Source organism: Chanos chanos, chromosome 16 (assembly GCF_902362185.1).
Source record: "Chanos chanos chromosome 16, fChaCha1.1, whole genome shotgun sequence".
Taxonomy (NCBI): domain Eukaryota; kingdom Metazoa; phylum Chordata; class Actinopteri; order Gonorynchiformes; family Chanidae; genus Chanos; species Chanos chanos.
Window position 1 is genome coordinate 4272850 of NC_044510.1, and position 14652 is coordinate 4287501.

General features: G+C 43.3%; 1 protein-coding gene across 3 annotated transcripts in view; it reads right to left on the bottom strand.

Annotated features, from left to right (window-relative positions):
- LOC115829568 (myosin-9) overlaps positions 1 to 14652 on the bottom strand; it is a 36175-nt gene that overhangs the window by 17913 nt on the left and 3610 nt on the right. The window contains exons 2-11 of one of the 3 annotated variants that reach the window (XM_030793702.1): positions 8226 to 8557; positions 6000 to 6156; positions 4682 to 4709; positions 4465 to 4558; positions 3364 to 3384; positions 1560 to 1652; positions 1388 to 1451; positions 1027 to 1125; positions 456 to 599; positions 169 to 264 (exon numbers count right to left, since the gene is read on the bottom strand). In XM_030793702.1, the coding sequence (XP_030649562.1) occupies positions 169 to 264; positions 456 to 599; positions 1027 to 1125; positions 1388 to 1451; positions 1560 to 1652; positions 3364 to 3384; positions 4465 to 4558; positions 4682 to 4709; positions 6000 to 6156; positions 8226 to 8552 (1123 nt within the window). In that variant the 5' untranslated portion in view covers positions 8553 to 8557. Of the gene's footprint in view, positions 1 to 168; positions 265 to 455; positions 600 to 1026; positions 1126 to 1387; positions 1452 to 1559; positions 1653 to 2734; positions 2745 to 3363; positions 3385 to 4444; positions 4559 to 4681; positions 4710 to 5999; positions 6157 to 8225; positions 8558 to 14652 lie in introns of all 3 variants that reach the window. The other 2 variants (XM_030793703.1, XM_030793704.1) reach the window with 2 other exon arrangements.

The following is a 14652-nucleotide window of genomic DNA, read 5'->3' on the forward strand; positions in this document are numbered from 1 at the left end:
AAATAACGCGTTTTTTTTTTTAATCGCTGAATTAAGGTCAATCTCTGCCGTATGATAGAATCGTCAAAGTCAAATACATATTTGAAAGACAAATTAATTGACTGAAAATAGCTTTGGCGTGACTCACAAAGGCTTGTGAAGCGGTCCAACAGGTCGATAAACAATTACCTGTGTCATCAGGCATGGAGGCCTGGTCGGAGTGACGCTCCTTCTTAAAGGTCATGTTACCAAGCTGAAGAACTGCAGACACTACCTTCAAAAGACCTACAAACAAACAAGCAAACAAACGCACACTTTAGTTTAACAAGGTAAGATGCAAAAAGTATTCAGATGTCTTCTCCAATGACTGATAAGGGGCAAAAATGATTCAAACTGCAAAATTTAAAGGGAAAAAAAAAAAAAAAACGCACACACACATCAAAGCATTTTTGAGCAAAAGAGGACAAGTTATTTACCCGTTTGCTCATCCTCGGGAATTCCCATGATCCTCATGGACTCCATGGTCTCAACGAAGAGGTCTTTGTCCTGCTGGCCAGGGATGGTCACGTTACCATTGGACAGGAAACGGTAGTTGTTGTAGTTCTCCAGGCATAGCTCAGCTAAAAAAAAAACAAAACAAAAAAAAAAACAAAAACAGATCAATCAACACAGACACGCAAAAATAAAGAACAGTCAAAACGGTAGAGAGCTAAAAGCTGAGAGTCACAGTTAGGGTGGGGACGGAAATGCAGCTATGAGAAGAGACGTCTTTCAGACATTGCTGATTTGTAATGGGAGACTAAAAAAAAAGTTCAACAATGCTGAATTTGGAGCTCTGTACCTCAGCCGATTTTCTACACGCATTTCTCTTCGGTCATACAGATTTAGAAACGGACGTAAACCTCAGCGTTCGGGTTTGGGTAGATATTTTTTTTTTTTACAGCGTTACCAAAACAAATAAAATATGTGATATACGGCGGGTAGGGAAAAATTCCCCAGAGAACTAGTTTTTGTAGATCCATCAGATCCAAATCCTGATAGACTCACATCGCCTCTTGTCTCCAGCTCCAGTAAGCAGGTAGTAGAAAATATGGAAGGTTCTCTCGTCTTTGGCCTGGCGAATTGCACGAGATTTCTCCAGCAGGTCTAACAGTCAGGCAGTCAAGGACTAGCATGGAAGGTTCTAGCAGCAGCAGCCATTTTAAGACTCTATGGTCTACAGTAATGACGGACGGCTACAGCTTAAGAGAACATATATGGTGCTGTATTTATGCAGGTGAGATAGAAACGCAAGTACAGCCTATTACTACATATCTCAAACTTTGAGTAACTACCAGTGGGGAAATTAGCATAATTAGAATTAGATGACTGTCCTAATAACAACTCAACAATCATTTTATAAGGATACAGGTCTCAATGTTAGCACCGACGATGTAGCCATTGACGTCGAAGTTGATTCGAATGAATTTACCCTGCAGAAAAGAGATGCCAGTTACTTAAAGAAAACAACACTCATTTTCATCCTAAAAGCAATACTGTTGGATGAACGTATACTGAAATGAGTGAAAAAGAGGTCTTACGAATCTTGAGGAGTTATCGTTCTTCACCGTCTTGGCGTTACCAAAGGCCTCAAGGATTGGGTTAGCCTGCAGCAACTGCTTCTCTAGCTCCCCCTGTTGGACAAAAACAATACACACACCCACAAGGCCTTTCAGCCACGTTAACTAGTTTGAGTTAATGAATCCATCACACGTTCACTAGCTTTTTATCTTCAAACAGCTCTAACAGATAATGACTGAGGTAAAACAGAAGTCAAACATTGCAAGACATTCACATTTTATACTATACTGCTCATAAGAATCACTGAAACACTGTCAAGTTTTGCTGAAAGTAAAAAAAACCATCAACACTACTGTGCGAATACAAAAGAAAAACCAATATGTAATAAAACCCCAACTCTTACCTTACTTTATTTTAACAGGGATCATGGTGTTTAAAAGTTTAAGTTACACAGACACACATAAAAACCCAAACAGTGCAATGTTAGTATCTGCACACAAACACAGCCCGTGACCCATCACCTCTCATATGTCCAGACAGTTTGACCCCCTGACCTCATGCATAACATTCTCACACAAACCAAAAATACCCTTAAAAACATCCAAAAAACTCCAGATACCATTTAGACTGACATTTCACTCGAAGCTGATCTAAGCCATGCTTGGATGACATTAAGAAATTCTGACCATATAACTTCATCTACATAAAACCTTGCAACACACATACACACACATACATACACACACACACACACACACACAAAACCATAGGTTTTACTAGCAGCACTGAACATTTCACGGTGAACACTACTGTAGATAAACACCATAAAATTGGGCAAAACGCTACAACGCCCCCCCCCCCAAAAGTATTCTCCCCTCCTAACACAACAATTTACTCTTTACATCAACAAATACTAACAACTTAATTTAGAAAGACATTAAGCACTGAACAAGGTCTAAAAGCATTTACATTGTATAAGCTGGAAACATATATAGGGTTAAATCTTATGAAAAATCCAGACCCCCCCCCCCCCCCCCCCCCCCCCATATTCTCATGAACCATACATTCCTTTACCGTGACTGATCACTCTCCCGACCCAAACATCCATCAAAGCGAGTGTTTTTGTTCAGAGTCAGTGAAATACACAGTTGGTCTCGACAGAGAAACAAGAGCCAACGTGACCAATGAGATGGACTTGGTGCAGACTTCTGGACAAGAACACTGGGAAATATGCGCAGAGACACAAACACGCCAACGCGTAAACACAGGACAAACGCGTAATCACACAACAATCACACAGACATATAACAAACAGCCACGCGGCAGGCGCACACACACACACGCACGTACGCACGCACGCACACACACACACACAAATTTTGATTAACACAACAGTCAAGCATATCCCTGAATCCCAAAAGGAACAAACAGGCTAAGGACGACAACGGAACATACAATTCAAACAGACAAGACTGAGAACGCTAACTGACAGCCGCTAACTGGGCCAAGCTACGTGTACAGAGAGGGTATTTCTATTATAAATGTATGCTATGTATGTGTGGAAATAACAAACACACACACACACACACACACACACCTCTTTTCTGTTCTCGTTCTTGTCTGTCTGAATTTGACACGTTTGCCTTTTCCAGTCTCACCCAGGACGTGACCACTTCTGCGTGACCAGCTAGCCCGCTAGATAGCACGTTTGAGCAGCAATAGAAAAGACAAGGGACTGGACCATGACAAATAATAAAAACAGAGAGAGAGAGAGAGAGAGAGGATGGGGGGAAAAGAGAGGGGGGGGGCGGGTGGGTAACTCACATGTGACAGGACGCCGCTGTTCTGTTGATTAGGAGAGAAAGAAACAACCTCAAACCAACTGCTATGTTAGCATTCACATTTTTTCCTCATAAGGGATTGGACGGGAATGAATCCGTCAAGTTTCTATTTAAACAGCATATCTGGAATGGCTGGTCTATTATGTTTTGGTAAAAACATAACGTACTCACTGTCCCTTTTCATGAAATTTCACCATGAGATAAATATGTATTCAATTCATTAATTTGGAGGGAACACACAGAATTGCCTAGGGGGAAAAAACGTCTATTTTAAAAGCGATTAAATTACCAAAAAAGAATCTGGTTGTGTGTTCCTTGGTCTGCTAGAACACATTCAAACGCACAAGTTTGAAATTGGTTAGGCTAATCCAGATGTAGTTTCATATGGGAACAATTACAAATACCAAAGGAAACCTGCAGCACAACTTGCCACTTTAATAAAATCAAGATCAGGACAGTGACGTCGCAAAGGAAGTCCACGGATGCCAAAAGAGTAATTTATAGTAAAAAAACAAAAAAAGACTTTTGGCTTATCAGTAGCAGCTTGAGATTTCTGAAATGTCTTCTCCTTCACTGACGTGTTCCTACGCTACTTTCGAATGCCAATGTTGGCCGTCCGTTTGGTTTTGGTTTCAAAGAGTTCACTGGCAAAGCAATGGTTTTTGACTGGGACATAAATACTCTCCATCTCGCTAGAACGCTGCTGATGTATGGAAAGAATACAATGTACCAGAACTGTAACAAAGTGCTTTTACACAAATGTCTCTCTCACACACACACGCACGCGCACACACACACACACACACACACACACACACACACACATACACATCCATGTCCCTTATGGTCATTATGGATTGAAGAACATGGGAAAATGGAGCAGAACCTGATAAGAACCTGATAAGATGAAAGGAACAGTGAAAAAGAAGAACAGGTTCGGTTCAGAGGAGGAGGGGTGGAAAGAAAAACAAAGACAGAAGCGAGGGGGAAAAGAAGGAAAGGCAAGTAGAGGCCATGGAAGAAGGGAAGAAAAAAGAAAAAAAAAAGAAAGAAAGAAAGAAAACAGAGGAGAGGGGTTGCTGACCTGGTCTTTCTTGGTCTTGTGAGAAGAGGCGACGTGCGCCAGATACTGAATGACCTTCTTGGTGTTCTCTGTTTTCCCTGCTCCAGACTCACCTCTGAGAGTAAACAAACAAACAAAGAAATAAACAAACAAACATCGGAAATGAACTCGCATCTAAACTTGAAGGGGAAACATTCTGTGGTAAAGATGTTGTGATTGAATTTCCACACAGACTCACGTGCACAGAATAGACTGATCTTCACGATCTGTGAAAGAGACAAAACAAACGAAAGAGCCAATAAGGATGATGATAAAAACAGAACAAAAACCAATCTAAACATCAGAGATATGAAGACGTAGTATAGAGGGGTTTTTTTTTGCAAGACGTCCAAAGTTTTTACAGTTAAAGTATATAGGCTTTGTATGCAAGAGAATGCTATGTCACCTGAAAGTTACCTATTGCCCGGCAATTACCAACGCAAATTAAAATAAATAATGAAACTGTTCACTCTGTCCCACACCCATGCCTGCAGAGTTTTGTCTCAGAAAGAGGAAGTGTATTTGCTCATAGACAGGAAATCAATATCCGGATTCCGTTAGCTGGAAAGGGCGCTGCTTTTTAAGTCAGGCTCAGAATAAAGTCTGAACCAAAAAAACAAAAACACAAAACAAAACAAAAAGAAAGCCCTGTCATCCACGACAAGCATCAGTCAAAGCAGTGAGTTATAGAGAAATAAAAGACCTAAACAATGGAGGCTAATGAGACAACATGGGAGACGCTGACTGACATTAAAACTAATACGGGAAACCAAGAGGGGAAGAGGGGGGGGAGGGTGACTTCTGAAACATACATTCTGTTCCTATTCTCCCGGCTATAGTGGCAAGCTCTCATTTTATGAGATGGGGAGCTTTCCAGGTGGGCTTTATTCAGGCCTGAGGGGGATTCTGGGGGAAAAAAAAGGGTTCTTTGGTTGGTGAGTTCTTCGATTTGTCGCTTGGTTTCGGGCTCTAGCTCAAGGCTAAATGCTGTGGAAAGCTGCCGTTACTAAAATGAGGGTTAGCAGTGACACACGACGCACCGCCCAAAAAAAAGAAAAAGAAAAAAAGAAAAAAAAGAAGGCTAGGAGTCAGTACTGCGCTATGGTTCATTTCTGTTGGGAGGGACTATGATTATTCCGATTTGAGAGAGCTGATTCTAATGGTTTTTTGAATACGCTGTAGATTAAGCACTGGCGCCAGAATTTATGATTGTGAGAGTGTGTGTGTGTGTGTCTGTGGGCGTGTGCGTGCGCACGTTTAGGTGTTTAACAGACTGAACACAAGACAGGATTCAAACTCTGTCAAAACCGTGACTTAACGCCATGTCTGAACATCGCGGTGACAATGAGCACAAAACGGACACGGTCAAAGTCCATAAAAAAATTTTTTTAAAAAAAACCACGATTGTCTGGACAGATTTCACAGAGTGAAGCTCAATGAGGTCCTAAAGACACTTTGACGACGTGACTGTGTGTGTGTGTGTGTGTGTGTGTGTGTGTGTGGGGCGGGACACTCACCTTGCATCATGCTTCTGTAGGCAGAGTCCGTAATAGCATAGATGTGTGGGGGCATCTCGTGACGCTTTTTGCCTTTATACATCTCAATGATCTCCTCTGAGTAGATAGGCAGGTTTTTATATGGGTTGATCACCACACAGAAAAGCCCTGAGTATGTCTGACAGAGACAAGGACAGGGAGGGAGAGAGAGAGATGTAACAGTTAGATTCACTAAAAATGTTCTACATTTGGTATAAACGGACGCCATATATCCACGAACTCGTATGTGACCGTAGAGAAAGGCATCATTTGACCCTGAAGTATTATGTGAGAAAAATAGTTCTTCTTTTTGTTTGCTTTGATCTTGTCACTTTGTGTGATCTAAGACTACCCATGCCAAAAACGTGGGAGGGAGACACGCATGATTGACAGCTCTTATTTACAGCCACTCTCCCTCTCTCTCCGCCCCCAGTTTTTCTGTCTGCAGTTGATGATTAACTCGAAGATAATGTGGAGACAGCACAAGGAAGTGGACCAGCGTGCTAATAAAGAGGAGAGGTCCTCCGATGGGGAAATCCTGGAGGAGGGCTGGTAAAAAGTTCTTCAAAATCCCCTCCCTTGTCGTCCTCCTCTCTCTCTCTCACACAGACACACACACACACACACACACACACACACACACACACGTCCTCACTCTCCAGCAGAGAATAACTTTCGTAACCTTTTAACCCTGCCTTGTCCAAACCCTTAGTGTTGAGGCCACATGCCCCTCAAACGCTCCTTTCTGTAGCGCCCCCCCCCCCCCCCAACCCTGACCCCACGGTGCCCCACCTCACTGACTCCAAAAGATCCTTCACTCCCTGACCCTCCCCCTGACTGCAATACCTGTCTCCTGCCTCTCTAGTTTATGGTCATCCCTCCTGTATATCCATCCTTCTTTGTCACCCATTCATCCTCTCTCTCACTCTCTCTCTCATCTTCCTGGCATTCCTTTCCCCCCTTTATGCCTCTTGCTTATAGAATACAGAATCTCTTTCTTTCCATCTCTCTGTCTCTCTCTCTGTCTCAGATCCAAGTTTGTGTGGAGAGTGTTCAGTTCTGAGGTGTTTAATTTAGGTCAAGACTCCCCTGACACACCCCGTGGGGGGGTGACCGCAGTGTCAGTTTGAGCGGGTGACGGTCCGGGTTTCAGGAGTCGTCATCGTTCCCTTTGCTTCGGGAATAATGACATTCATTACTGAGCAATAACAACATTCAGAGCTGATTAACATTCCATATCCATTACATTTCCAGTTAGGCCTGAAACTCAAACCCCAAGGCATCTGCACCTCCTCCTCCTCCTCCTCCTCTCCATTCCCCGCTCTCTTTCCATCTCACACCGCTCCATCTCCACCTCCCCTTCAGACCCCCTCTCTCTCTCTCTAAATCCCTCCTTCTTCCCTCTCTTTCTCCCCCTCCCGTACTCGCTGTCCACTCCCCTCCTTCCCTTCCCTCAGGAGAGCATTGTTCCCTGTAGTTTCCTGTTTACGGCAAAACTCCAAAACAGACAGAGTGCAAGAGTATATGAAAGAGAGAGAGAGAGAGCGAGAGAGAGAAGGGTTGTAGTGAGGCAGGCCACAAACCTGTTCAACACACACACAAAAAAAAATACCTTCAGTCTTAAGCTCTATTTGAACAGGTAGATAACGCACAAAGCATTCCTTCAGATCCCTCGGAGAGCAGAGGAGTCCGGCTTAAACGGGCTGTCACAGACGATCACTTCCCTGGGATAATTAGGGAAATGGATAGAGGAGCTGTGGGAATTTGGCCAGAGCCGTCCGTGCTGGAAAATAAGCTGCCAGGACCAGCTGAGATGTCTAATCTAATATATTTGAGGATGGCTGTTAAAATTAGCTTTATCGGGAATTAAGTGAAAGGGAATTCTTCTGGGCTGTGGATCAAGGTATAGGAAACATTACTTCAGAGAAACTGCAGTCAGCTTTTTTTTTTCTCATCTCTGCTCAAAAACACACCCGAATCAGCTAATCAGTGCCTTCGTGTGCGTTTGAAAAGCAGTCATGTCTGTTATTTTAACGGCTGGAAGAAAAGTCTGAATATCACTGTCACTCAAAACGAGGAAGATTTTGGCTCCAAATTACATAATTGCATCTGATATTTGCCTCCCTGTGTTTTAAGTTTATAAGGGAGATGAATGAACGCGTGTGTGTGTGTGAGAGAGTGAGAGCGAGAGAAGCATAACACACTCACATAGATGAGCCCTGAATAGTATCGCTCCTTCAGGTTGTGGAGCACAGACGCCTCGTTCAGACAGGTCAGCTCGGCCATGTCCTCCACCTTGCTGAATTTGGGCGGGTTCATTTTCTGGATGTCGTCTTTGTTCACCTTCACTTTCTTCCCGGAGTCGGACAGCTCCACCATGACCTCGTCGCCCCGTTCCTCCTTTATGGAGCCGGCCTCGAAACCCAGGCGTTCCGACGGAACCCATACCAGTTTCTTGGTGGCCCAGTCCGCCTGTATCAGTGGGTTGTTGACCATGTTGCGGTCCACGTACAGGAACTTGTCTGCATCCGACATGGTTGCTAAGGAGAAGAGAAAAAGGGAGGAACGAGTGAGTATTAAGAATACTGGCATGACTGAACAGTGAACAGTGGAGGCGACAGATGAATGTGTTTTTCAGCCTTAGCAATCTCATGAATGGCATGTTCTAGACTATACTGTAGACTATTCGACACATAATTCAGCCAGCCAAAGACAAACTGAATTAAGTTTGTTAGCACAAGATTGCAGTAGAAATGTGTTGCGTGTCCTGAGGATAAACTGGACGAGACTGGAGAAAGGCCAGGGAAACGAACCTAATAATTCGCATGAACGAGAATGTACAGTCGGAACATCGTGACAGTACCCTAATATCATCAAACAGTCAAAATATCAACAGACGATGCAAAAACAATCGACCTTAGAGGAGCTTGTTTTCATTTTAAACCAGTTGGCCCGAACAAATGGCCTACACATGAGAAACTTGGTCTCGACCAAAAAAAAAAATTGCTATTTTTGAGGATCTCAGTTTAAACAGTTTTCTCTCTTGAATGGAGAACCTGAGTCTGATAAAACTTTTAATTAAACCCACATCTTTAGAACGAAGTTGCTCGCCTCACAAGCCAGAGTACGTTACCAACGTATGAGCTAAAGCTAAAAGCTAACGATCCAAAGGGTATCAACACAAACCAGACCTACAGTCTCCTCTGCTCATTTATCTTACAACCCCCGAGGAATGCAAGGGTCAATTTTAAAGATCTTGCCCATCACACAGAAATAGCTTAGGGTAAACCAGGATCTCATAAAACGCACACACTAACGTCAGTGGGCTAAAGCCCAGCGCTGGTAAACTCTCCAGATGCAAATGAAATTACGAGCTGCTTGCGACCTTTTTTCAATCAGTTCTCGCCTATATATCTCGCCGAGTCATAAAGTTCCTAAAACACACACACATTTGTGGTAATGTACAACATGTGTTGACCATTTAATTGAAAATGAGTGGGTTTTGGAAACGACTTTGTTGATTACATGGTTGAGAAACAATCTTCGGCAAAACACTTTGCACTTTCGAGCTGCGTAAAATTTAAGTGGAGGATTCTCTCTGTGGGTTTGGGGAGAGATTGAGGACGGTGGCGCCTCGGAGAATCCCTAATGGGACGACAAGTTCCTAAAGTACAGGTTGTAGATTCAGCTCATTGGGGGCTGTCAAGTCGGATTAGCATGAGAACACAATGAAAAGTTTGTCCGTGTTTTTTTTCCCTCTGCAAAGTAGCCTGGGGGATATACTGTAGCCTCTATTAAAAACATCGCACAGAGACACCGTAGAGATGAGAAGAAAAAAAAAAAGCTCACGGTCAGGCCCCAACACGACCGAAACGGCTGGTACAGTTTTCTCACGCTTCGTCGCTAATCAAAAGCTAAACGCTGAAGCCACAGAAACGGAGAGCAAGTGACTTGACAAGTACTACCGGAGCACATGATTACATAAGCGTCAATGCTCTTCTGTCCAAGCATAAAGGCAATTATGTGAACATGATGTACCGAATCACATGGAGTCTCGGTCTTCTCCGACGCAAATGAACACAATGCTGATGCAACTGGAGCACAATGCATCACCGACTACGAGAATATGCTTTAAAAGGCACTGTGAGCAATGGTGTGCTCTTAGACGACAGTTGGGAGTTGTAGTTGAAAATAAAAAACTTCAAATGCGTCATATATTAACATCCCCCCTTAAACAAGGCAGGTCAGGGAGTTAGGGTTTGCACTTTCTTTACTCCTCACGTTCAAACTAGCGAGTTACTAGCCAAATTCTATGCTAACGTAATTGTACTAAGGAATAAATTCATTTAACTGTGTAATTAACAGCATTTTTCTACAACTTTGGACCTTAGTCTGACCCTGAGTGGGCGTGCCTGTGCCAGCCGAGCAGGAATGAAACTGAAGACTTCGGAGAAGAAAGTTTGGGACGGACTCGACTTTTAGAGCGAGCTGAGCTCTTTTCTCCTATAACTGCCATAGGATCGGCTTTCAGTTGTATAGAGAGTGAAATAATTTACAAGTGATTTTAGAGATAATGAGTTGCATTATTATCCTGACATTACTGCAGTACTATGCACAGCTAACGCTTCTGTACTCTAGATTTACCTGCACCACTGCGAGAAAGACTTGGCGGAACATGCGAGCGCCAAACATCTGTCACTCATTGCAAATTCTATACAGTTTTGAGTGGCGGTTGTAGGACAGTGATGCTACTGTGAAAAGCGTGTGAGAATTCCGACAAAAACACTTCGCGCCGGTCTGCTACGCGTTAACGCATAACAGAGCAAACGGCGCACGGGGGTCGAGCGACACTGCGTTCTTCTCACGACCTCCAACAGACAACGCCTCTCTGTCCCGAAAATGCCCTGACCCCCACAGCTGACTATCATCACCAGTCTACAACAACCACTCCCTCCCATTTCCTGCAATCTAACGAGAAAGCGGGGAGGGGGGGAATGGTTACCCCTAAAATTATCCCCGTTCTCGTTCCCCTCTCTGTCAGCTCAAAACCCTCTCAGCCGCAAATACAGAATTCCGCTCCTCTCTCTTCTCAAGCCGCCACCCTCCCCCTTGTGTTTATCCAGACTTTCAGGGTCACATTCCAACGTTACTGAGGGCCTTATCAGAGAAAGTGAGACAGCAAAAAGAATTCTCCCAGTTTCTGTTCCTTTTTTCCCCCCCCTCTCTTTTTTTAACCCTCAAGATCCACCAACAACGCCTCATCCCCGGAGCGCCACCCTTTCGGAACGGTGTGTAAGCAGACTCAGTGTGATGAGTCTGGGACAGTCACTTGACCGAGAATGTGCAAGCACCTCTCTCTAACACAGTGCCCTTCTGTTCTGGGAACCAGAAACGATATTTCAAATCGATTTTAAACAACTTTAGGTCTGACTAGAGGAGATCCTTTCTGGCACACAGCTGCTGGTGTTCTGAGACCTGTCTTACCTCGGAGAAATGACTGAGCCCGTCAAAAGGACAACAGTTCCTCAACCGAGTTTTCTTGTGTTAAAGACAAGGCCCTTGCAAAAGCATAAGCCAAAAACAGAGGGGGCTCACACTGCTGTCTTGTCTCTCACTAAAAACAAATAGATTTAGAGGAGCACTTGAAGACCCATTATGTTAAGAGTGCAGGGCATGGACAAACACACGCTCAAGCACACGGCAGACTTGGATGCAAGTCACATGACCTGGCCAAGCAGTAGTTTGACATCTGTTATACAGTCAACACAGAACAGTGATGGTTAACAAAACAGGAAGAAGACTGAATAAATAAAAAAAAATCCTTTTGATCTCATGACAAGTATGACAGGCGTGATCACAAAGGTGCTCGTGATGTGGGATTTTTTTTTTTTTCTCGATGCTAGGTATGAGCCATTTTCAAGACTTCCCCTTCTTGTAGGTCATAACTTTCAAGCTTAATAAATTCTCTTCCACAATCTGCTGGATAAAAGAAAGGCTTGAAAAGGAATCAACATGTTTTTAGCCGTCTAAGTGACACCACTGTCAATTCATGGATTAAATAACAAAAACACATCCGTATCATATGTGTTGACCTCATAGGTCATGACACTACCTACTTGGTCCAAACAAACGCAGACCATAAAGCTTTTTCTTTCTCTGCTGTGACTCAAAGAAGATCCACTTTTTTTCTTTTTTCCTTAAATTATTTACTAAGGAATTATTACATTTGGTTGCACAACTCTTCAAACAAGCATTTTAAAAAGCGTTCAGTGGGTCTTTTAGGAAAAAAGCTTACACTAAAGACCTCCTCACACACAATGTCTGTCTCCAAACAAATTAAGTCAATGACACAGTTTCAATCTTCTGGGAGCACAAGAAATCTAATTATATATCCACCCGTTCGTTCTCTGCCATTTTACAGTCAGGACACGAAAGTATGAAAGCAAAATGATCGGACATTCTAGAGGCACGAAGCAGTTTAGAGTGAGAAAGCAAAAGAAAGACAGAGATAAGATCCAACTGTAGGGCAAGTGTCATCTTTAAAAATCTCTCTCTACCCCCCATCCCTGATTCATTTCCTTCTGAGCAAAGTCCATATCCATAGTCTTCAGGTGTCAGATACACATACCCTTGCTCTACGCCAAAACCAGACCCTCTCCAGCTGTCACAGCTCCCCACATAAAAAAGCCACAGAGCTATGAAACCACTCACTGCTCTCACTATTTTAGTATACTTTTGTTTTCCTCCGACGCAAATCGGATTATTTTTGCGATAGCAGCAAACGCAAACAAGTAGTCAACCGTCAGTCTGACAGACAACTATGAAAAGTCACATTCCTGCAAGTCTAATTTAGGTAACGTTCAGATACCATTATGTCAGCTTAGTGTTTACAAGAATGCGGCCAGAATTCCACGCTCGATTCCGATCCAGATTGATCTGATATCGATTGAGGAAATGCCTGCAGTGGGGGTTAAAAAAAAAAAAAAAAAAAAACCTCAGAGAGGGAGGAATGGGGGGGGCACAAAGTAAGGAAGCGATGCATCGGAGAACGAGGGAGGAGAGGAAGAAAGGACGGATTGCCAAGAACTTTCTGCTGCTCCGTGACTCCCTTCCCTCTCCCATCTTCCTTGCTATTTCCCTCTCATTCCATTCCAGCTGAGTGACTCCCTGATTTGTGCAGGCCAAGGTCTGAGCTGAGCAGCAAATAATAAGAGGAATGGAAATGTGAGTCTGATTTATGTCAGTGGGGCACTGGGAGCTATATAAGGTGCTGAATTTTTATCCTCTCCAAACGCACACGGCGAAAAGCCGTGACGATACAGAACGGCTTCATCGACAGGCGGGAGTTATTAATGGAACGGAGAGGGGTCAATACATCCATCCATCCATCCATCCTCCCGTCATATCTGACCCGGGCTCTTTTACTGTCCTCGATGCGACAGGGTTCAGACTCACTGTCGCTACTGTCTGCTCGGGGCAGATGTGCCAGTTGCCTGTATTTGTCGGTTTATCTCTCCATCCATTTCACTGGTCCTGACTTCACCTCTCTCTCTCTCTCTAACTACAGAGGGCGAGGGAGGGAGGGAGAGGGAGAGAGAAAATGGGGAAGTGGGAAGGTCTGCACATTTAAATTCATCAAAGAATTGTGAAAGTATCTCTAGGCTTTAAATGGAGAGAGAGAGAGAGATGAGGAGGGTGGTACAGAGAGAGGGAGAGAGGGAGAGAGAGAGAGGAAAATGACAAAGAAGGAAAACTATTTTGCCATTTGTGGGACTTTGTTGTGTGAATTATTGAGCAATGTCAAAAGACATTAAGAGGGAGGGGGGGGAGAAAGCCCCCTCCCTTCCAGTGTTGAAATTTATGTTTAAAATACAAAAAAAGAAAAGAAAAACCCCACTCCCCAGAGAACCTGTTGCTTGTTAGAGTTTCACATTTGCAAACTTAAGGGCTTATTCCTTTTGTGTCAGTTAGTCTTGTTTTTCTCGACTCAACACGAGAACTGACATCAAAAGAAGACCAATGAAGTTAAAACCAAAATGTAGCAGAAAAACACAGGCTGTGTACAGGATGCTAACTGCCTACAGAACAAGTTGAACTATACCATTAGATAACGGTTACATAAGCATATTTTTTAACAGTTGAGAAAGAATGTTGGTGCAGGGTAGGATGGCAAGATCACTTCTGTTTTATTCCCGCTGCAGGTTTCTGTTGAGGTTCAAATTGCTAAAAAAAAAAAAAAAAATCTTACAGAGCACGTGGAGAAAAACAAAATGTCTGACAGCATTCATATTTCCTCTCCATTTTTTTTTCACCTCTGAGAAAGATATTCTCCACTCCTTTTTTTTATTACTCTCTTCTTTTGTTGCTTATCTGTCAATAGCTCATAAGGTAATAGCTCATTCTCCCGCTAAAACTTCAGTGGAAATGAAGTCACCTACTCAAAGTACAGCTCAGAGTACTTCTGAATAACCACTAACGAAGCTGACTAATCATGTTACTTTAAGACGCTGAAGCAAAACTTGGATAAAAATCTAAAACAGAGTGTGAACAATAGAAGGTTCCATTTTGGAATACAGTGACAAATGATCACTGTAGAACTCTGTGGCACAGTGTTTGACTTTACAGGTTTTGGGCA